This window comes from Ovis aries, chromosome 25 (assembly GCF_016772045.2).
Source record: "Ovis aries strain OAR_USU_Benz2616 breed Rambouillet chromosome 25, ARS-UI_Ramb_v3.0, whole genome shotgun sequence".
In the NCBI taxonomy this organism is placed as follows: Eukaryota; Metazoa; Chordata; class Mammalia; order Artiodactyla; family Bovidae; genus Ovis; species Ovis aries.
In genome coordinates this window covers 23,810,154-23,833,617 of record NC_056078.1, presented here as the reverse complement: position 1 = coordinate 23,833,617, position 23,464 = coordinate 23,810,154, and the positions used below count along the sequence as shown (strand labels likewise).

The following is a 23,464-nucleotide window of genomic DNA, read 5'->3' as shown; positions in this document are numbered from 1 at the left end:
AGTATATTTACATGTAATGTTAGTTTCAGGTGTACAGCAAAGTGAATCAGTTTATATATATATATATATATAAATATATATATATATATATATCAGTTTATATATATATATCAGTTTTTATGTATATATCTCTCCACTCTTTTTTTAGATTCTTTCGAGAGTATTGAGTAGAGTTAGGATGATTTCTTTAATTGAGGTTGCAAGTTCCTTGAGAGCAGGGGCACATGTTTATATTGCCTCTGTCATTGTATTGGTCACAGTGCTGGGTTTCGAGTAAAAGCTAGGTATGTATACTTGGTTTCTGATTAGAGTTATATAAACTTTATATGTAGGAAAATAATTTTCATTGAATATTCAAAGTAATATTCCTTGAATATTCATTGGAAGGACTGATGCTGAAGCTCCAATACTTTGGCCACCTGATGCAAAGAGCTGACTCATTGGAAAAGACCTTCATGCTGAGAAAAATTGAAGGCAAAATGAGGAGGGGATGGTAGAGAATGAGATGGTTAGATAGCATCACTGACTCAATGGACATGAGTTTGAGCAGGGAAGGACAGGGAAGCCTGGCATGCTGCAGTCCATGGGGTTGCAAAGAGTTGGACACAACTTGGCGACTGAACAACATCAAAAACAGTCTATTTAGACAATCGTAAGTTTTTTCTTAACATTAATATGATTACTGTGATGAATTCAGAAAATACTTAATGAATACATATTAGTTTCCTGCCATCAAACCAGTGGCTGGGATATAGACATGAATGCTGTCACTATGGAAGTTGTGTACATTTCTTTCACTCTTAAATTTGTAAATATTTAATTGGTTGACTAAGTAGTTTCTGAGTAAACACCATATTACTTTGTTTTGGGGGGAATGAGTATTTTTCACTCATTCTCCTGAGTGATTTTTCTCACAAGAGCCCCGAGTGTTTTTTTGTGTTTGAGATTGTCATGATTAAGAATGGGGAGGATGAGTCTTGAGTGACCTGGTCTAATTTTTTTGAAAGGATCCAATCTATGTCCAGAAACTAGTGGAATGGATAGAACTAGTCTAAGTAAGCCGTATCTGTGCCATAACTTGAGTGCTCACCAGCTGACTTAGACTGACCAGATGCCACTGAGTGGTATCCATCATGGCGCTATGATGACATCTTGCCAGCATCACTGACCAGTCTCAGGGAGTGTCATCAGGCATGCATAGAGAAGGGTAGACACTTACATCTGTTATGCTGTTCCAACCCTTTGCCACATCTTAGGCCAATTGTCTCACTCCTGATTGAAATCTAAGTCGAGTTTCTTGTTTTCCTTTCTTTATCCATTAGTATACTCATAGTCTAGTGACTAATGAATTATGCATGACTACTATAGGCTAGAAGCTATGCTTGGTGCTCAAGACACTCCTACCAATTTTATTGTATCTTTATCCTATCACACTTTTTCTATTATTTTGCTTTTTTTGTTAAATTAAAAACTACTGTAGGTATTTGTTGAGCATAGATCATAAAGACTTTTTTTTAAGCTATAGGCTGTAGGCCTGTGCTAATACCATGGTCATTAGCCACATGTGGACACTTGGAATGTGGCCAGTGCAACTGAGGAACTGAATTCTTAATTGTATTTAACCTTAATTAATTTAAGTGTAAAAGCTGATACTCAATTCAATTCTGATAGAACTTTCAAATATGTTTGGAACAACTTGGATCTTACAGTATAGTCTTTCAACTGTATATTTTTTGAACTCTAAATGCACATTAAGTATTTCCTAGAAAAATTTATCATCCATACTGAGATGTGCTGTAAGTACAGAATTCACATTAGATTTTGAAGCCCTAGTATGACAAAAGGAATATAAAATGTCTTATTAATAATTTCCATATTGATTACATGTTGAAATGGTAGTATTTTTTAAAGTATAGTGATTGAGTAATATAGTTTTAAAAATCAGCTTTACCCCGTTATTTTATTTTTAAAAAATTTGAAAAAAAAATTTGACTATTAGAAAATTTTAAATTACACATGTCTAATATTATACTTCCATTGGACAGTGTGCTTTAAACTCTGTTTTTCTCAAAGGGAGTATATAATCTTTGAAACCACATACTTGAAAGATAAAATTAGAAGGATCACAATAGATGGAAAGTAATTACCAAGTGTTACTAATGGGACATTTTTACCTTACTTGAGGTGGTGGAATTCCTACCACTATGCAATCCAACTGTACTCTGGTTCCTTCTGGAACTTCTCTGCTCCGTAACTTTTGTGTGAACCGGGGAGGTTGCCCCAGAGGTTCTTCATAGTACAAAGAAGAAGGAGAGGACCCTGGGGTGGTGTCTCCACTGGCCGCCTCACCAGCAGCCTGCTCAGCTTCACGCCTCTTAGCTTCCTGCTGTTCCAGCGCATGGTTCACTTCATTATCCCTGGTATCTGCAGGGATAGGTATGGGAACCGAAGATCTTTCTCTTCTTTCTGATAGATCTGGGAAACTGGAGCTGTTTTCCTGAATAACTTGGTTTTGCGATTCCAATTTACTCTTGTGGTTTTTGCAGGCACGAGGTCTAATCCTTTTGGAGCTATGGGCTTTGAAAAGGGATGAGAGCTCTTCAATGAAATCGGCAGCCTTATTTAAGAATACTTTTTTGGACTGGGCTTCAGAAGTGTACTGTGGCCTTTTTGTCTCCTGGAGGCTCTCTTTAGAGTTGGTAGGGCTTCGAGAGTTATCCTGGCAGAAATTAGGGTCAAAACTTGATATAGATGAGTGTTTCGTCTGATCAGAAGAAAAACGTTTTCTAGCTTGAGCTTCATCTGCTTTCTCCAGAGGGTCATAATTGATTGCCAATCTTGCCAGATTGACACTTTCATCTAATTCTTCTTGGCTCAGAAAGGCTGAAAGATCTGGAAGGTCATCTTGGCCTCCTCCACCTTCAGCAGCTCCAGAAGAACCCCCAAAATGGAAAGGGTTGGAGGAAGGCTCTGCTCGACTCCTTTCATTGTTTCCCCGATGCCTAGTTTCAGCCAAATAGCTTTCTCTCAGAAGCTGAGATATGGAAGTAGAAGCTTCTAGGCTGTCGTCTTGCATGCTGTCACAAAATAGCAATAATGACAAAATGTTTAGATTATTTCTAAAGAATAATAGGTCTGTATTGATTATAGCGTGATAGATACTTAAGAACTTAAACCTTAAAATTAAAATTACCTAATTTTGATAACTTTCACAAAGTTTAAAGACTTCTCACATTGTAAAATGAAGAGGAACTGAATGAGGTTTCCCTGAAACTGGAAATAAAAGCATGGATGATTATCACTTCATTAAATTAATCTTTAAATATGAGTTCAATTTTGAAAGCTATGCTATAACTATAGAGACATTAAATATAGTTTCTAAGCACAATTTTGATAATATCTATAAAGGGCTTTTAGTTTTAGAGTACTTTCTCATACACAGAGATTTTCTCTCCATCCTTTCCCCTTTCCCCTGAATGTAATAAAATAACAGAAATTAAAAGATTTTGATAAAATAATCTTGTTATTGAAAAATAAAAACTTGATCTAGCTCATGAAAATAAATAATGTTTTTATGACTAGAAACTAATTGTTTAAATTCAGTGTTGTTTGTAGGCTCAATCTGCTCTTGAAAACTATAGTGATTTAGCTTTTTCAAATAAGGTATAATTAATTAATTTCTATAAGAGTGTGAGTACACCTAGGTTTAAAAAAAATCTCTTAAATTAACATTGATGAAAAGGGGATATGGAAGACAGGGAAGTGGGGTTCAATACAGGACACTTTTCACTGTATACCATTTTCTTACTTTTAAATTGTAATTATATGAATATGTTATAATCAATTATATAGTCACATAAGTTATATGAATATATTTATTCAAAAATAAATAATTTGTAAAGTGTTATAAAAATAGTACAGTAACTTTCATTCAGTATAGTAACTTTAGCTCAGTCCCCAGGGCTAGAAGTTTGGGTAATGCAAACCACTGTCATATTATTGTCATCCATTTTATTCACTCAGACGTTTACTAGACGGCTAGCAAGCTTGTGACCCATCATAGGCTGTTACTCCTCTCTTTCCTCTGTAAGAGATGTAGCCAACTAATTACAGTATTCTTCCCACTGACCTTCACTTTTTAAAGTCTCCATTCCCTCAGCCACCACCACCCAATCAGAGCTGGTAATGGAGATGAAGCCTGTTTGCCATTCTTGGCTACTGCGTGCTACTATTTGCCATTCTTGGCCACTGTGTGCCTTGTGCTGGAAAGGTGGAAAGGAAAGTAATATCCTGAATATTTTCGGGCTTTAACATTCTAGGACAAATTTTATTTCAGTTAATTTCTCTTCCTTCTTTTATATGACTGCCTCACTTACAAGTAAAAATATTTGTAATACCACAATATATCACAAGTAGGGCTTCCTAGGGACTGCCCTACTTCTCACACTTTTAGAATGCTACTTAAAACTAACTTCTAAATTGACAAGGTAGGCAGTCACCTTGAGAGGACAATTAGAGATGGTTGAAAGGATGACCTACAGGAAAATATTTTTCCATCTGCTAGCCACAGGCTGAGATTGACACCACTGGAGCCACTTGTTTGGGTAAAGTTTATTGTGCCTCAAAAAAAGATTAATTGAGGGACTTCCCTGGTGGTCCAGCAGCTAAGATTCCATGCTCCCAATGCAGGGGGCCTGGGTTTGATCCCTGGTCAGGGAACTAGATCCCACATGCTGCAGCTAAGAGCCGGCACAGTCAAATAAATGAATATGTACCTTAAAAAAGATTAATTGAAAATGCAGAGGGGTTGGATGGGTATAAAGATTTATCTACAAAGATATTCCTCATAGTATGGATGATAATATTAAAAAAGTGGAATCATGGCCAATAAAAATTAGTTAAATTATGATATACTCATTAAATAGAACTATATGGCTGTATTAAATTTTGAAGAACACTGAAGGATACACAAAATAGTATATAATAATGTAATTGAGAGCCCAGCAGAAAATTTGTCACTTTGTACATTTACTTTGTAGAGGAACAGTTAAAGACATTAAAATAAGGTACAAAATACTATTTGAAAATGTGATTAATATACTGATTGAAAATCCTTTCCATTTGTAAATCAACTATCCCATTAACCTAGTTTGAGTTTATGTATACATTTAAATATGAGAAGAAAAATTAAGTGACTTATAACTCAGGATGTCCCCTCTATTAGTTGGACATTACTGTATATTGTGTTTTAATGTGACTTTGTCTTTAACTGTTTAGTTTAAGATGGCTTTTATCTTGGGAAAACATGGATTGAGCATTGGCTATGAAATCAGATAAATCTGTTTTCATATTCTAGCTTCATCTCTTAGGTGTTGTGTGACTTTGAGAAAATTACCTAACTTCTCATCTGTGAAACATGGATAGTATCTATTTCCCAGGGAAATGAGGATTAATAACATTATGAATGCAAATCTCTTAACAGGGCCAACCACTCTGGTGAGCGTTCAACTGATGTTAGTAAAAAGATAATACTTAGGTAAAAGGTGATGTTAATGTTGAAGAACTTCCAAAAAGTTTATATTTATGGTGCAAATACAGAATAAAATACTCATATAAGTAATTACTGCTCTCTATAACTATTTTTTTTTCTTTTTTAATGAAAAGGAGCCAATTAAGGTGTAAATGTGTACCTGTTCTGATGTTTAGTCACGAGAAATCATTATAACAAAAATTCCAAGTGTTCAAAATTAAGGATTTCTTTAATGTTTGAATGTAGCATTTGTTACCTAACACTTTGGTTCAAATCCTAATCCTGACAGTTCCTAGCTTTTTAAATTCAAGAAAATTACTTAACCTCTATAAGCCTCAGTGTGCTTGTTTGTAAAACAGGGATAATAATATAGCCATCTCATAGGCTGATGGGTTATTAAATGTGCTTGGCATTTAGTAAACAGTCAATATAGGGTACTTACTATTATTTATTATTATTTAACAACTGTGGCCACATACCATGATAAGAAATGGAAGTAGAACTAGTGACATGACTTGATGCAAGGGCACACTTTGAAGAGAAACTGAACTCTAATCTATAGTTAACTTAGCATATCTATACTCCATTGAAATAGTCTCATGAACAAACTATGCTGCCTTCAGATCTTTGTACATAACTTTGCTCAGGCTGCTCCCTGTCTTCATGCCTTTTGCTATCTTATTGGCCCAAGTTCTATACAATCTTCAGCTCTTAGCTGAGGCATGGCCTTAAGATTTCTTCTTTTCCCTGAATTGGGTCCCTGTCCAATATGCTCCCCAAATTCACTGTCTTAACCCTCAAACACAGCCCTTATTTCAGTATATATTTGCCTATTTACTGTTACCTCACTTTGTTTTGTATACCATCATCTCTGTGCGTGCACAGCATATATAAGGTAATCAAAAAGTATCTGTTGAATTATTTTGTTCATTAAAACTTCCTACTAAATCTATTGTTTTTAAGTTGCAGGCTAAAGTAAGACAGATAAATAGAAATATTTACAGAGGAAATTTATAGACACAAAGGAAACGTATAGACTGGTGAAAGCAGTAGGAAATTCAAGTGACTTTCAAATAAAAATGTATTTATGGAGGATAAAATAACTGGAATTATGTGTTTTTTTATACCAGAAGTATCAAAGAACATCTGATTATAATAAAAAAACTGGTTTTGAATCTCAAGTCCAACACTAAATAATTTTGCTATCTTGAGCAAGTTACTTAATGTGTCTGAATCTCAGTTATCCTCATCTATCAAATGGGGTAATAACAATTTCATCTCAATTAGTTCTTAGGTGGAAATATATATATAAATTGTTAAACTGATAGATACTACCTAAAATAGGAAATATGAACATGTATTACTTTCTGTTTCAAGCATTAATTTTAAAACTATCTGTATAAAATTAATACTTTTAAGAAACCTAAAAGCTATGGATAACCCTGCTTGCATTTATTCATCCAATAAATATTAATTGAGCATTTACTATATGCCAGGCACTGTTCTAGGCCCTGAGGATTCATCAGTGAACAAAAGACAAAGTCCTTGCCCTCATGGAGTTGACATTCTAGTGGAGAATATATAAATGTTAAGAAGAAAAATAAAGTAGGGCAAGGGAATAGAGAATGATGGGGTAGAGAAGAAGACGCGCTATTTAGGTGAGGGATATCAGGCAAAGCTTATCATGCAGTGGAGAAGTTAGCCACATGACCATTAGGGAGGCAGAATATTCCTGACTGGGGAGCAGTAAGTGTCAAGGCCAGGGAAGGTGAATGTTTGGTGTGTTTGAGTCAAGCCCAGTGTTCCAGGAGGTGAGTCATAAAGAAGAGTAGAGGGCTAGGGCATGTGAAGGCTTTCAGACCATAGGAAAGACTTTGAGTTTTATTAAACATGTGAATGGGACACCACTGTAAAGTTTTTTGAAGCAGATAATATGGTTTTGACAAAGTTCAACTGTGGCTGCTATGCAAAGAATGCAAGAAATGATGCTAGTTGGGAATCAATGAGTGGTATCAGCGGGAGGTAGCGAGAAATGGTCAGATTTGAGGTATCTTTTGAAAATAGAGCTAGTATGATCTGCTGATGGATTGAAAGTGGAATAGAAGAGAAAGAACAGAGTCAAGAGTGTACTAGAATACAAGAGTCTAGTATTTGTAGCCTAAACAACTAGGTGAATGGTGGAATCATTTACTGGAATGAGGAAGAAGCAGGTTTTAAGAAGCGTTCTCTTGGACATTTCATTTGACAGATGTTAAAGTTCTCTTAGACATTTCAACTGATGTCTTCAGAGTGCTAAACATTGGACATTGCTTCCTTCTTTCTGCTGCTTATGAAGTTGAAGCAGATATTCTGCCATTTTCAAAATAAGAATCAGTAAATATCCTTGGAAACAGATTGTGGTTTTGATGAAATAGTCTTAGGTTTGAAATGAGGCAATTAATACGGTATCAAGACCAACTTCAGTAAATCATGTAAATTAACTTAGCCACATAGAATGCTTACTGAATGTTCTTCACTTTATTTTGCTAAATATCTCTATTTTTTTCCCCCTATGAATTTTCCTGAAAAAGAGATCTCACCTCAGGACTTGCTTAAAATTTAAGAGTCTGGTTTATAAAAACAAAACTTAATGCTGATACCTTTGGACATATTTCTCAAGTCTTATTAATGCAACAATATTCTTCTGTAGGTTCTAAGACTACCTTATCGTTAGAAATATCATGAGTTATTAGTTCATCTTTTGGTTATAATATGGATGTTTAAAGAGGGGCTTTGACAAAGAATTCGCAAAACCTTATATGAAGTAATTTCAATTCAAACATGGTTACTGAAGTTTTCTGGCTATGAAGTATTCTTAGATATTAAGTGAAAAAGCAAATCTGGTACTAAAAGAAAGAAAGAAAGTGAAGTCGCTCAGTTGTGTCCGACTCTTTGCAACCCCATGGACTGTAGCCTACCAGGCTCCTCCATCCATGGGATTCTCCAGGCAAGAATACTGGAGTGGGTTGCCATTTCCTTCTCCAGGGGATCTTCCCAACCCAGGGATTGAACCCGGGTCTCCTGCATTGCAGGCAGATGCTTTACCCTCTAGATCAACACAAAAACAACCTAATATGTAACAGTTAACTTTGCCTAGAACAGGAAAAGATAGATGTCTTTAAGTAACTCACCTCCAAGCGGAGGATGAACAGAATTACCCTGCTTACCTCATAGGGTTTGTTTATGAAAGAACTTAATTTTTTTAAAAGGTAATTTTTTAATTTTTATTTTAAAAGTCTGTATTGATTTTGTTACAATATTACTTCTGTTTTATGTTTTTTGTTGTTTTTTTTTTGGCCACAAGGCATATGGGATCTGACCAGGGACTGAACCCACCTTCACTGTGTTGGAAGGCGAGGTCTTAACCACTGGACTACCAGGGAATTCTCTGTGAAAGACCTTTAGGCATGTAGAACACTATACAAAATTAAGGTAATCCTTTGCACTAGTATAAAGGATGCAGAAACCAAAGCCCAAAGTTAGTATTTAATCTGAAATATTGAAAAAAAAGTAGTGTAGAAGTAAATTCTATGACCCATGGAAAGGTTAATGGAAGCCAAGTAAGAAGGCTTCAGGATTCTAGGGTGACTACCAAACTCTTCACAAAAATTGAAGGGTTCACCATTCATGATGAACTTAGTTCTTATATAGAACATCTCAAATAAGAAAACTTTGTCAATTCTCATTAACTCAAAGATTCATTTTAAGTAAGAAAAATTAGAAAAAAATTTAAACATTTTCGACTTTCTTCAGTCTCCTAATACTTGTGTCAATTTCCCTTAGGTGGTTAAGGATTTGAAAAGCGATAACTTCCTTAATTGACATATTTGCTAGATTGGGAAAGGAACAAGTACCCCAAATAGGTTTGTGATCTCAAGATCTAGTTGGAATTCAAGCCCTTGGTGGGAAGGCTCTGCTGGGCCCATCCCAGACCGTGGGGTGCACCGTGACTCCAAGTGGAGGTCTCTGTAACACATGTAGTCTGTACAGAGCTTGTCAAGGTGACTCTGATTATACATGAGCTCTAAGAGTTCTTTAGTAATTGCAGGTAAATAGTCACACCAACTTTTGTGCCCACCAAAAATGTAGCTGCTAAACACACATTCCTAAATTACTCAACAGACCATTTTGTCAGTACCTGGGTTGTTCCCTTTAAGCAAAAGCACGGTGCCATCACAGTTCTAGAGCTCTTTGTTAGCTGTAAAGCACCATAGAAATTTAAGAAAATATCTCTGTGGTGTTTGATCCTTCTGTATCTCTTAAGAGAGGGAACAAGCTTAAAAAAATCTTTTCATTTTTTATCTTGTTATAGGCAATAACACCACACAATAAGCAATGCCTTTGTCAAATCTCAATGTCAATGAAGGCAACTAATTATTCTGGGGTTGGCAGTCTCATTCATCTTATATTTTCATGTTAATGAGCTGAGTTCATTACTCCTATTGTGTGTACGAGTTAACTGTCAAAAAAATCTAGCTGTCACCTTTTCATATATTAACTTTAGTCCATTAAAGATCTTTCACAGTGAAACCCAATTTACCTGCAGTCTCATTTCTTCAAAAGTAAATTTGAAAATTCATCTCTATAAATTCCAAAACCTAGTCAGGATACAAACTCATTTAATTTCTTGTGTCCATGAATTGTGGTTCTGAGTCTGTTCCACTGAATATGTGCCTTTGGAAGCACCTTGAGCTGGAAAGTGTATTCTGTTATACAATAGATGTATTAAAGTCTGGAATAGAGTCTTATTCAAAATTATAGACATATAGGACACTAGGGCTTTGATACATTGTCTCAAGTTCCAATAGCATTAGCCATATTCTATAAGTGGGAATACAGACAAACCTCCAGAATTTGGATAATGTCCAACTGTTTGTTTCATAGTCCATTATTATAAGATTCTGTAATGTTTATAAGTTTGTCTCCTGACAAAGTTAGTGTGCATATATTTCAGATTTCATGAGATGGTCTTGATTTGAAATAGTTTACATATTGTCAAATTGTATATCAGACAGCTTATATTAATTTTTGTTTAAAAATATGTTTATTATAGCTATAAGTCTGGATATTCTAGTTTTGTAGAAAAGGATGATATGTATTTTATGTGAAGTTAAGAGTTATTATTAAGGAGAGGCTAAAAAGTTATAACAAATTTTTAATTTAGACCTTGTAGAATTCATTTTCTCATTACCAGTATGAAAGTAGTTGAATCATATTTTTTTTGAGAAAGGAAACTGGTTATCTGTTTTATTTCTATCAAACTGATTGATGCTAGTATCTTAAACAAGTATGAGTAAAAAGAAAAAAATTTGTTGATAAGATAGTAAAATTTCTTAGCACTCTTACTGTAATGTTCACTTTTGGGAAATGGAAATACAGATTTACTCATGTTCTCCTTTTCTTTGCTTACACAATTATTAAAAAATAATTCAAGTTGTGCATCTAATTACTGCTAATAGTGCAATGTACCAGGCCAAACACTTGCCACTGACTGTCAAGCGTCTTTCTGCTGCAGCTGAAAAGGGAGGGAGGGAGGGAGGGAGAGAGAGAGAGAGAGAGAGAGAGAGAAAGGAGAGAAAGAAAGAGCAATGTCCTTTGAGCAAGACTTTCTGCAGCTGTTGTGTACATTAATCCAGGGAGCAGATCTCCCAGCGCTAAATATAGCAAGCATATCCTTTTACATGATAAAAAAATGTTAAATGAAAGTCTTTAACTATGGAGTCATATTATTTTAAGTTTGATTTCCATTAAAAAGGAAATTGGCATTGCACACATATTCTCCATACAAACACCATTATTTTAATAAAAGAATGTATGGAAAATGCCAATGATACACACGTCACGACTTCCTCTGTTGAGATATTTTCCCTTAGGACCCGAGTGGGCTGTGATCTCTGAGGGTCTCATCAACCCCCTATAAAATCTGACCATGTAGAAGACTTTATTTTTCATGTAATTTTGTGTCCCATCGTACATAATTAAGAAGTTAGCTTCGGTTTCATTCCACACAACAGAAATTAGGTCTCTGAAATCCCCCCTTTCCCATTGTCAGTTTCTTGTTATCAAAACACACTCGAGAACTTAAATCTGGATATTACCTTTCTTTTTTTAGTTGACCCAGATGAGGATGTCCAACCCAGGCACTCCACTGTGATGATAATTATCCAAGGAGAACGTTTAGATGAAAGCCCAGGAGAAAAAGAAAATTCTTCACGCCCTTGGAAATAGAGAGTAGCCGTCCATAGAGAGTGAGGAGTTAACCTTAGTTTCAGTGAAGATGGCTGTTAGAAGCTGGACAACCTGTCACCACCGGAGCCAGAGCATTTGTCAGCTCACAGGTCCCAAGTTATTTTGAGCTGCATAAACCATGTGCCTGTGAAACATTCCACCTGATTGGGTAGGAGAGCACTGAGCAAAGGGATTCCACAGCAGGCCAGCACCTATGGGCGGTGGGGGTCAATCAGTTTTCCCACCTATAGAATTTCGCTTACAGCTAGCGGCCCAAGTTGTTTATTGATTTATGTTTAGAATTAACACTGGATTCATGATAGCACATTCAAAGAAAACGGCATTCTTTTTGAAATATTTCAAAATTCTTAATTTTTAAGAGAATTAAACTAAATTCATGGGAAATTTACTCTCATTTAATCACTGAGCCATTTTAGGAAATTTGGCTGTGAAAAGCCAGCATGAAGGTGAGGTCTAACATTTTAAAGCTGAGAGATCTTTCTTTTTTTTGTTGTCCAAAAGCTTAGCAAAAGCAGACGATAACTAACATTAAAAGTTGGTAACTAGAGATCCCAGAAAAAATGGAGAGGAAAAAGCCATCAGTCTGAGAATAAACCTGGTAACAAATTAGTTTGAACAAACTTTTTCAGAAAAAAAATACTCAAGTACTGTTTAAAAGTCTACATTACTGTATAATATAATATATTACAACTTCTGTTCATCGATTACTATCCTGGAATAATTTTTTTGTATATTATTTTGAAAAGGTCTATGCCAGATTTCTTCTTTCACAAGTATTACTGAACGAGAAAAAGAATCCTTAACCAAACCAACATCTGCTGAAAAACCTACTTTGTCAAGGATAGGCTCTTTGATATGATTTCATACTTGTTCAGAATATGAATTTGAAAAAATTGAAAAAATAATTTAGCCCCATTATTTCAATCTCGGTGGAAGCCTAGGTCTTGAAAATTCAGATAAATAAATTCAGTTGTTTCTTAAAAGGGTCATTCTTAGATTTGGGTAGCATAAAATACATTGGTTTAAACTTACCTTTCTTAAATCACCAACTACTTGCAGAATTTCTTCCTGTTCATTCATTCAGCAAATATTTATCTAATTAATGCCTACTAGGTACCAGGTACTGGGTATAAAGCAGTGCTCAGTTGTGTCCAACTCTTTGCGACCCCATGGACTGTAGCCTCCCAGGCTCCTCTGTCCATGGAAAATATACTGATTCTTGACCTCATGGTATTTACTAAGAGATTTGGGGGTATTTTTTTTTTTTTTACCTTTTTCAGTCACCTTGAAGCTCTATAATATACTGAATAGACTTAAAATTTGTTTAGTATGATCAAATCAGAAGCTTCACTACACCTTTTGTTAAAGAACTTTGAAATTACATGAAATGTAATGAAAAAGAGTATTGAGGAAAACTTTAAAATAATCCAGGTCAAAATAGTTACTGAGGAGGGAAGAAGGCACAAGAAGAACTGAGTTATGTGGCTAGATTATTTTCATTACTGCATTAATCTAAATTGTCAATATACAGGGTTGTTTGCTCTCTTACCTAGTGCTGTTCTGAAATTAACCTACTTAATTGTGTTTCTGCATTTTCTATTTATGTAGATGCCCCCAAAATTTCTTTTTATTTAAAGAGGATTTTCTCCCCATTTATCCCATTCAGATCTTGAGGCATAAACAGTATAAGGACTACTAAGTCTTGAGTAGGGACAGGGAAAAATAGAACCTCTGTTTCATTTAGCGCATAGATGTGCTATAGTTTGATCTTCTAAAGGGAAATGTTCACACACACTGCAAGTGAATACATTTTGACTTCCTTGCAAACTGTTCCATTATAAGCCTGATATCCTACCTTTCACCCAGGTATATGGAACACTGAGGTGGGAGGAGACCCATACTGAAAGATAAAGTAGAGCTGGTTGGGCAGTGGAATTAGGAATTAACAGGAAGAATTAAAATCCATTTTTAAAAACAGTTATAAAAGAAAGAGACAAAGAATTTCTGAATAGCAGTAATATTTCTCCTCTCATTTTTACTGCAACATTTTTGAATACAGATAGTGTAAAAATTTTTTGAGCTCTTTGGGGGAAAAAGATGCATATAAATACTTTATATTATACCTTGCATACAATACATGAACCTTGTATTCTAGATTCTAGTTTTTAAAAATTGGTTTCTGCTCCCAAGTAATATAATATAACTTGCATATCATCTTACATTACACCACAAACCTACTAGTTGAGATTTTAACAGTTTATTGGTACAAAGAATAATTCTTAAAGCTTATAAAAATATATCTAAATCCAATAGAGTTAAAAACAAAATTCATAAACGTCAGGTAAACACAAGGTTACATGTCTTAAGCCTTACCCACAAAGTTGAGTGGCCCATCTAACACATGTGTTTATTGTGGTTTGAACATGATCCTGTGCTTGCCTTCAGCTGTTTTCTGAATTCAGTCACCCAGTTATAGAAACAATTTACTCACATTGGGGTGATCCACAGGAATGTCAAAGAATCTGGAAGATCTATAATAGAGGAAGTCTTCACTTGGAGAATAAGTGTGTAAGAATCTGTGCTAGCAGATTCATATAAAATTTATATAGCTATTTTTCCAAATTGCTATAGATTTTTATACTTAAAAAGAAATTTCTCACATATTCCAAACTTTCAATGAGTTTTGCTTAAAGTTCACAGATTTATATTGAGGTATGTATCAGATGAAAAGACAACAACAATATCTTATTTTTAAAGAACAGAGACATAATTATTTTCTAATCTTTGCTAATGAGAAAAACACAACAGAGACAAGTTCTTGACCATCCAAAACAATGTATGTATGGTAGATTATAGAGGGTCTTATACAAACATGATACAATGTAATTGATACAGTTAAATCCTGAGAAATGTCTTTTTCGTCTCAACGGTACTGAAAACATTTGCTCAAAACTAAAACTAAAAAAAAAGAATTTAAAAAGCTGTAAGTTCAAAACCTTTTTAGTTTTACAAACTAAAAGCATTTTAAAAAACTATAAACAGAATACTTATTATCCTGAAAAGTAAATTTGATTACCTGTCCCAGGAGAAGGACCATTCCTATATCAATCAACCAGGATCATCCAAAGCCCAAATCTCACTGCCTAACTTGAGTCAGCCACAAAAGTAGCATGAAGGAAATGTGATACTGCCCTGCCAGAGTAATGAAGAGTATTTACAGGGTTCTGTGGCAGATCTTGGGACAGTCATTTAGAACAGATTGCTCTTTCGGATCGACTTTAATAACTCAGTCTGCGCGGTGTTCTTAGCCTGGATTGAGGGTGGGGGTGGATAATGACTAAGATGACTAAGGAAACAGACTTTCTTGATTTCTTCTAAGATGAATAGGATAATAATGATAACATTTAACAGAATAAAACGTAAGGAATGCACAAAATATCCATGCGTATTATGCATGTGACATGTGTAAACATCTTTACTTGATACAAAACTGAAAGTATGGTTGACAGTTTAATTAAAGTAAATATGGGAAAATAATCAATTATTGTAATACTTAAATGTGTGCCCAATTTGGGGGTAGGTTAAAGCCTTACTATATGGTTTCCATGAAAGCACAGTAAGTCTTCCTTCACTCACGCTTTTGATATGGAGACCATATCAACATTTATGCTTTTAAGAAAGTATTATTTCCATGAAGAAAATCTGTTCCTAGGGTTTTTTTTATTTTAAAAAGAGGATCTATGATTAACATTAAGTTATTTAAGAAATCCAAGACAATTAGTATCAGGCATGTAATCCTGAGGTCTACAATTGATTCCTACTGCTCCCCACATTGATGTATTGCTTATATCAATGCACACAGAAGTTTATCATTTCAGTAGAAATAAGTTAACATTCCTTAACTGCTTGCTAGGCACTATGCTAGGCTCTTTATGGACATTGTGCTTTTTAAAAATTAATTTTTATTAGAGTGTAGTTGCTTTTGGACATTGTGCTTTATTTTACATATTCCTTCAACAATCTATGAAGTAGGTACTGTTAGAATTCTCATTTTATGTTTAAGAACCTGGGGCTTAGAAAGAAGTTAAAAACTTGCTTAGGGTCACACAATGGGTGTGTGACTCAGTGAGTGACTGAGCAGGATTAAACCTAAGACTAACTGTGCTCTTAACTACTGCACATATTTAAAAGTTCACATTCTGTGGTACTTGTAAAAAATTTTTTAAAGGGTAAAAATGAGCATAAAACCTACTCTTCCTTTAAGCAAGTATTTTAAGGAAACACATAGAGTTTTGTTTATAATTTTTCTAACAGAAACCAATGCTGAAATTCTTTTGTATAACTAAACAAACAAGCAAAAAGAGAAAAAAACAGAAAAAAGAGCAAATGCTTTCAGAAACATTCCATCTGCAATATTTTAGCTGAGAACATGAATTGATACCTAGAGCAAAACATGAGGCATTAATGCTGAAAGATAGGACATTGGAAGTCAGTCTGAATGCTTTGACAGACCTATTTTTTTTCTATTTATGATAATCATTTTGCTCAGACAATTTAAAAGCTATGTTCTTTTGAAAGTAAGTTTGAATGCTTTGTGTTGTTTCTCAGCACATCAACATGGGTCAGTAATTTTTTTTACAAATTAAGGGTAGAAAAATAACAGTTGAAATATTTTCTCTTTGTAACAGTATCACAGAATATCTTAAATGCCAGTGTGCTAGGCTCTGGGGGATTCCACTCAGATTCTATTTTTGGGCAGTTTGGACATCTCAGAAAGCTGAAACCAGAGTTCACTGTTCTTATGCATGACCCGAATAATTGCGCTAACACTAGTTACCTGAAGGAAAGGAAATGGGAATGAACTTTTCATCCTGGTGTACTCTGACAGGAGCAGCCTTTATCTCTTATTCAACATTCACAGCAACCCTGAAAAGGTATTGTCATTTCCATGTTATAAGAAGGAAGTGTGTTGTTAGTCGAGCTCAGTCGTGCCCAACTCTGTGACCCCATGGACTATAGTCTGCCAGGCTCCTCAGTCCATGGAATTCTCCAGGCAGGAGTACTGGAGTGTGTAGCCATTCCCTTCTCCAGGGGAATCTTCCCGACCCAGGGATCTAATCCTCCCACATTGCAGGCAGATTCTTTACTGTCTGAGCCACCAGGGACGCCCACAAGGAGGAAACTAATACTTAAAGAAGTTTAGCTTTCCCAAAGTTACCCAACCGGTGAGCTACACAGCTGGTTGAATTCAAACGTAGGCCTCTTAGTTTTAAATGTATTCGTTTTTCATTGGCCTCCATTGCCTTCTAATGAAGAATAATTATACAGGCTAATTTAAAAATCAGAAATCACCCAAAGAAGGAAACTCACTATTATTTTCATATGTATTGATGGACAAAGGATTATTAAAATTATCACTTTGATTTTAGGGGCATGGTGTTTATTTAACAGAATCTAGAAGAGAACAGAAAAATAGCATATGACTAAGACTTGGACTGTTTTCACAAAGACGACTCAATAAAATTGGTTGACTAAAATAGCAAGGACTAATACACATTTCTGAGAAGTTATCTTATTACATGAAGTCTATCAAAATGAATTTGTATTTTATATCCCTATTCAAGTTCACATTTTTATTTGCATAAATGGACCTACTCATTTGGTGTGTCTTGTGTTAACAAACTTCCTATCAAATAAAGGCAGTGTACTTTAATAGAGAAAAATCTGGAAAACCTTTTTTATTTTGCCTGTTCACCCAATTGTTTTTCATTCCAAACTGAGAATGGATTAGTTAAAACCTAGTCTAATCAAGAGGTCTCCCATTACTATCCTTGAAATCCTCTTCTTTCATCTTCTAACCCAGACAATAAACTTTAATTAAAAATATGGGTGAGGGAAGTCCCTGGTGATCCAGTGGTTAGGACTTGGCCCTTTTATTGCCATGGGTCTGGACTTGATCCCTGGTCAAGTAACTAAGATCCTGCAAGCCACATGGTGCAGTAAAAAAAAAAAAAAAAAAGTGGGTGATAATGTCAATAAAAGGAATAAGCAAATATATAATGTCAAAGGGGAATTAAACACAAAGATTTACCACAGAGTAAACTGAGCTGGGGCTAAATCTTTTTGTAGTCAGCCCACTGGCCAGACAGTATTGTGCAAATTTCAACTTGGAATAAGAAAAATCTTAGTATAATCAGAAATGTGATCATCTTGATCCTATAAAATATTAATAGTCTTTCTGGTCTGATCTGCCACTCTTCTACACAAATCCTTGTCTCCAAAAATTTCAGGAATATTTCCTTGCTTTATCTTTCCTTCTTTCTTATCTTCCCTTCCAAATATTATGTAATTAAACAACTAGTGATCATAACATTTCTTACACTGCTGAATTAAATTGAGTTTGCATTTATGCATTTATGCTTTATTTATTTAACTAGACCAGCCCTTGAGAATTGAAGCCATAAAAAATTTTATGTAGGCCACACAATTTCAATCTCAAGGCACGGCACAAAATAGTCACTTAAACCTATTTGTCTATAGCATGCTATAAAAATAATGTATTAATTGTTGAGTTGTCCTAAATTATTCACACAATTCAATAAATATTTAATGAATGTTTATTATGTGCCGGGAAAGATTGAATGACCAAACTCTCAGCAATGTTAACTGATTTAGTTGTCATTAACAATTACATTAGTTTAACACAGAAATATGATTAAGCATCAATTCAAATGAGAAAAGGAGCTAAAAATATTTGATGCTCTTTGTGTACCAGTCATTGAGTAAGGAACTGTATGTGATTTGGCTTAGTGGTTGCTCACAATTCCTGAGCTAATTGATATGGGGGACTTTTGCTTCTGGAAAAGGATTGGGGCTGTTGACAACGCCCACCTTGCCCTACTGCTGCTAGAGTTCTTCTATAGGTGCGCCATAAGAGGCACTGTCACACTTTTGCATCCTCCTGAACTGGCTTACCACTATTTTTCCTGCCCACCTTGGAACAACCTTGTTTTACATCAGGTCTTTACTTTCTGTCCAATCCTTTAGAATCAAACTCTTTTCTGCTTCTATAGACTTCTCTTTTCTGTTTTGAACTTTAAAACCCTTCTACTCATAGCTAAAAGGCAATTTTGTCTGTTCTTATGCCCTGGTTTTTGAGATTCCAGCTCAAGTCACAGACTGAGTTGCCTGTGAAATAGAGTACAATATATTTAAAACACACATTTATTCTCTAACATAGATCAAGATTTCAATTATTTGTGACTGACTGCAAATTAGACTTATTAAAATGCAGATAAACCAGAATGAATTACTCAGCTCTCTAAGTGATCCTAGCTGACCCAGCCCAGTATCCACACCAACCAAGCTTTATCATTCATATTTAATACATAATTTAATGCAACAACCCAGGAAGTATGAATCATTATCTCCATTTTATGGAGAATGAAACTGAAAAAACTGTATGCTACTGTGGGTTTTGTAAATTCAAGGATCTGAAAAAGTCTCAAGAGGTATACTTTGAGATTGTCCAAGGTGTTCTATATCATCATCCTCTTTTTATAGAGGAGGAAACCGAAGATCAGAGTAAAAATTTGCTCAAGGCCCCGCAGAGCTGTGATTCACACCCAAGTCTGTGTGTGCTGTCGCTTCAGTCGTGTCCGACTCTTTGTGACCCTATGGATTGTAGCCTGCCAGGCTCCTCTGTCCATGGGATTCTCCAGGCAAGGATACTGGAGTGGGCTGCTATTTCCTTCTCCAGGGGATCTTCCCCAACTAAGGATCGAGCTAGTCCTGCATTGGCTGGCGGGTTTTTTACCACTAGTGCCACCCTGGTCAGAGAAATACATTGAGCACTTCCTTGACGGTACAGTGGATAAGAATCCACCTCCCATTGGAGACGACTTGGTTTTGATCCCTGGTCTAGGAAGATCCCACGTGCCCATGAGCCACAACTACTGAGCCCGAGTGCCTAGAGCCTGTGCTCTGCAACAAGAGAAGCCACCACAATGAGAAACCCTCACTCTCTGCAACTAGAGAAAGCCTGCACATAGCAACGAAGACCCAGCGCAGCCAAAATTTTTACAAAAAGAAAAGAAATCGAAGTAACCATAAATGAACAATTCTCTTGGTGCATCTCTATCTGCAGATTACTAGACATAGTGAAATTAGGCACAAGAGACTGTATCTTAAGGAGATATTTACCTACCATTTTATCTTTTTGAAGTTATTTACAATCATGCTTTGGTTATTATGTTCTAATAACAACATAAAGCAACACCCCTTTCCTTGAAGTTCATCTTTATTATGATTATTTTGCATATTAGAAAATGAAACACTAGAATGTGGAAAATGAAACACTAGAATGGCCATTTAAATATAAATCTGCAATAAAACCCAGATTGCTAAGTTTACATTATTAACTGAGTTTAACAAGAGCCTTTTTGGGGGGAAATACCCCAAAGTTTATCTTTTAAAAAAATTTTTTTAATTTTTTTACTTTACAATACTGTATTGGTTTGACATGAATCCACCACAGGTGTACATGAGTTCTCAACCCTGAACCCCCCTCCCACTACCCTCTCCATATCATCTCATTGGGTCATCCCAGTGTACCAGCCCCAAGCATCCTGTATAAAGTTTATCTTTTAGCAAAATTGGGAGCAATAAATATGTGTTAAATGAGTCTTCAAACATACTTTTAATGACTGAGTATGGATGGTGACTGAAAGAAGCATAAAAAGTGATTCTTTTCTATTTCTAGCTGGTGATTATGGCAAACAATATTTTACTGTCTTAAAACTTTCTGTGGAAAAAAAAAAAGCTTTCTGTGAGAACCAGATTAATTTCTTTCATTCATTAAAATAATCAAATTGCTCATTAACTTTATTTTTAAGTTCATTTATCTCAGTATAGTTAAATGTTCCTTCCTAGCTACTATGCGAAGTCTCATGAAATGGAGCCTCAGATTTGAAAAAAAATTCTTATCTGCTTTTTAATTTTGCATGAAGAGTAGGTGGAAGAAACTCAATTACTATGCTAACAAAAAGAGGCAGCTGGATTGCCTATTTGGTGATCACTCACTGTGTTTATATTGGGATGGAGTAGTAGACAGGCTTTTATTGAGCTTAATTCTCTCTTCTCTATTAATTTAGAAACGTTAAGGTCAGAGGATGTTTCCAAGTTCAGGTAATGTTTTGCTCAAACAACAACAAAAAATAGGTGAACATTTAACCATTGTAAAATCAAGGTCCTTTTTATTTTTTTCTTGGCTGCACCTCACAACATGTGGGATATATTAATTCCCCAACCAGGGATCCAGTCCGTGCCCCCTGCATTCTTAACCACTGGACTGCCAGGAAAGTCCAAATCAAGGTCTTCAAGTATCTTAACAGAATAAGGATGCATGTGAATCAAATTTAAGAGCGATCCATGGCCTCTTTTCAGAAACAAAGAATAAACATAACTAGCACAGAAAAGTGAGCAGTTTTTAAACTGAGACATTGATGTGTGCCCTGTTTGATTTGAACATAGACTGTTTAAACTTTATATCACTGGTATGGTAAGATATTAAAAGCAGTCAAATAAATGCTATAATTAGGCAGAGATTGTATTTAGAGCTAGATTCTACCTCCACTTATTATCTGAGAAGCCTTAGGCAAGTTATTTAAGTTCTTTGTGCCTCAGTTTCCTTATCTCTAAAAATGAGGGAAATAATAGTACCAATCTCATGGGATTGCTGTGAGAGTTAAGTAAATACTCTTAGAAGGATACCTGGCTCCTAGCAAGTGGCCAATATATGTCAGCTATCATTATTACCATTCTTATCAAAAAAAGATGTATTTTAAGTAAACATCTTTTAATCTGGCTTGTGAAGTCAAGCACAATTGCGCTGAGCTGTAAACTCTAAGGAAAGGCCAAAGGCTGAATGGGCCACCTAGACTGATGACTCAGACACAGCCGCAGTTCAGGTTTCCAGACGGATTCAGTCCTTGGCTTCTGTCCTGACGCTGACAACAAGAATGCCAATTAGTGCCAAGAGTGATGAGTTTTTTTTTTTTTTTAACATGGGTGTTATTCATTAGAGATTCAAATCAGATCACTTACATCTTGTATAGGACACCAATAGTGATCAACCAAGTTCAGCTTTAAACCAATGACATGAAGGTAAATGCTTCCCGTCTAGTTACTGTGCTCCTGAACCATCTGCTTCTGAATTCTAAATTCTCAACTCAGCTACTGCCAAGGGGCTAAACATAGCTAAAGGGTTTCAATTATAATTTGATCTGACAACCAGGTATCAAACAAGCCTTCTTTAGCCAAATAAGTAGAGTGGTGACAAATATCAGAGCAGTCTATCCACTCTGTGGTATGTGCTTTAGGACAGGAGATAATTGAGTTTATTGGTAAATATCTTATTTTTCATCTGATCTAGGAAAGGATATTAGCATAAGATTAGTACAAAACTTTAAGTTGACAAAACTATTGTTAAGGTCAAGTGATTTAGAGAGGAGAAATCTAGGGAAGTGAGGGACATTTTAGTATTCCCATGATCCTGAATTGTCTAATAGATTAATGTTGAATGTATATAAACACCACATGGAATAAAATAAAGAAGATTTAGATCTACTAAATAAATGCTGCTAATGATAACGATGATGAACTGGGGTAGATATCAAATACAAAGAGCAATGATGTTTTTAATACTTTTATTTAAATGATCTTTTGCACTAACACTACATTTGAAAAGTGTTTTATTATTTTTTATTAGCTATTTCTCATCAGAGTCCTATAAGTAGATCTGCTTTAATACTCACATTTTATATGTGAGGAAGCTAACATAAAGAATAATTAACTAGCTAGAGTTACATAGCATCTCAATACTAAAAAAAAAAAAAAAACCCAAACAACCTGAGTGTTGAGTTTTTATTTGGATAGATCACTATTTATTGCATTTATCTTTAAGTTTTAGTGAATTGTGTCCACATACATAGGATAATATGATTTAAGAATTATTAGAAATATTATTAGAAATATTAGAAATTATTAGAAATATCTTTTACCCATTTGTGGATCAACTTCATACCAATAAATGACTTGTCTTAGCATAATTCTATTCTATTTTGACATTGTGAGGAAAGGTCTTCATTAAAAATTTATTTTGAACTTTGATCTCCAGGTACCTATTCTTTTTCAAAAAATTATTTATTTTTAATTGCAATGACCATCCAGTTCTGTAGCATTAAGTTCATTCATATTGTGCAACCATCACCACCTTCCATCTCCAGAACTTTTTTCATTTTGTAAAACTGAAACTTTGCACTAATTAAATAATAACTCCCCATCGCACTTTACCTCCAGACCCTGGCAACCACCATTCTACTTCCTGTCCCTATGAAGTTGATTATTTAACAGTGCAATAGGGAAACTACTTAATAGGGAAACCTATTATGAACATTCAAACTTGTTTCGTGTTCTTAAAGGAAGGTTGAGGGGAAATTCCTTACATTGTCCATTTCTGATTGGACTTGGAAATAAGATTTGAGAAGGTTCCTGCCTTGAGGGTCTATGTTAAGCTTGTTCTAGGTACTCTGAGTTTGTAGAGTATGAAATGGCTGGTGTGTCAGAAGTGAGGCGGGGGCCTCCATT

At 35.1% G+C, this 23,464-nt stretch overlaps 1 protein-coding gene across 4 annotated transcripts in view; it reads right to left on the bottom strand.

Annotated features, from left to right (window-relative positions):
• Positions 1–14,959, bottom strand: part of MYPN (myopalladin) — an 87,974-nt gene extending 73,015 nt beyond the window's left edge. Inside the window, exons 1-2 of one of the 4 annotated variants that reach the window (XM_042240770.2) lie at positions 14,895–14,959; positions 14,310–14,349 (exon numbers count right to left, since the gene is read on the bottom strand). In XM_042240770.2, the coding sequence (XP_042096704.1) occupies positions 14,310–14,311 (2 nt within the window). In that variant the 5' untranslated portion in view covers positions 14,312–14,349; positions 14,895–14,959. Of the gene's footprint in view, positions 1–2,174; positions 3,078–11,667; positions 11,896–14,309; positions 14,350–14,894 lie in introns of those variants that run through there. The other 3 variants (XM_012105168.5, XM_042240769.2, XM_060406836.1) reach the window with 3 other exon arrangements.
• Positions 14,960–23,464: the final 8,505 nt, after the last annotated feature.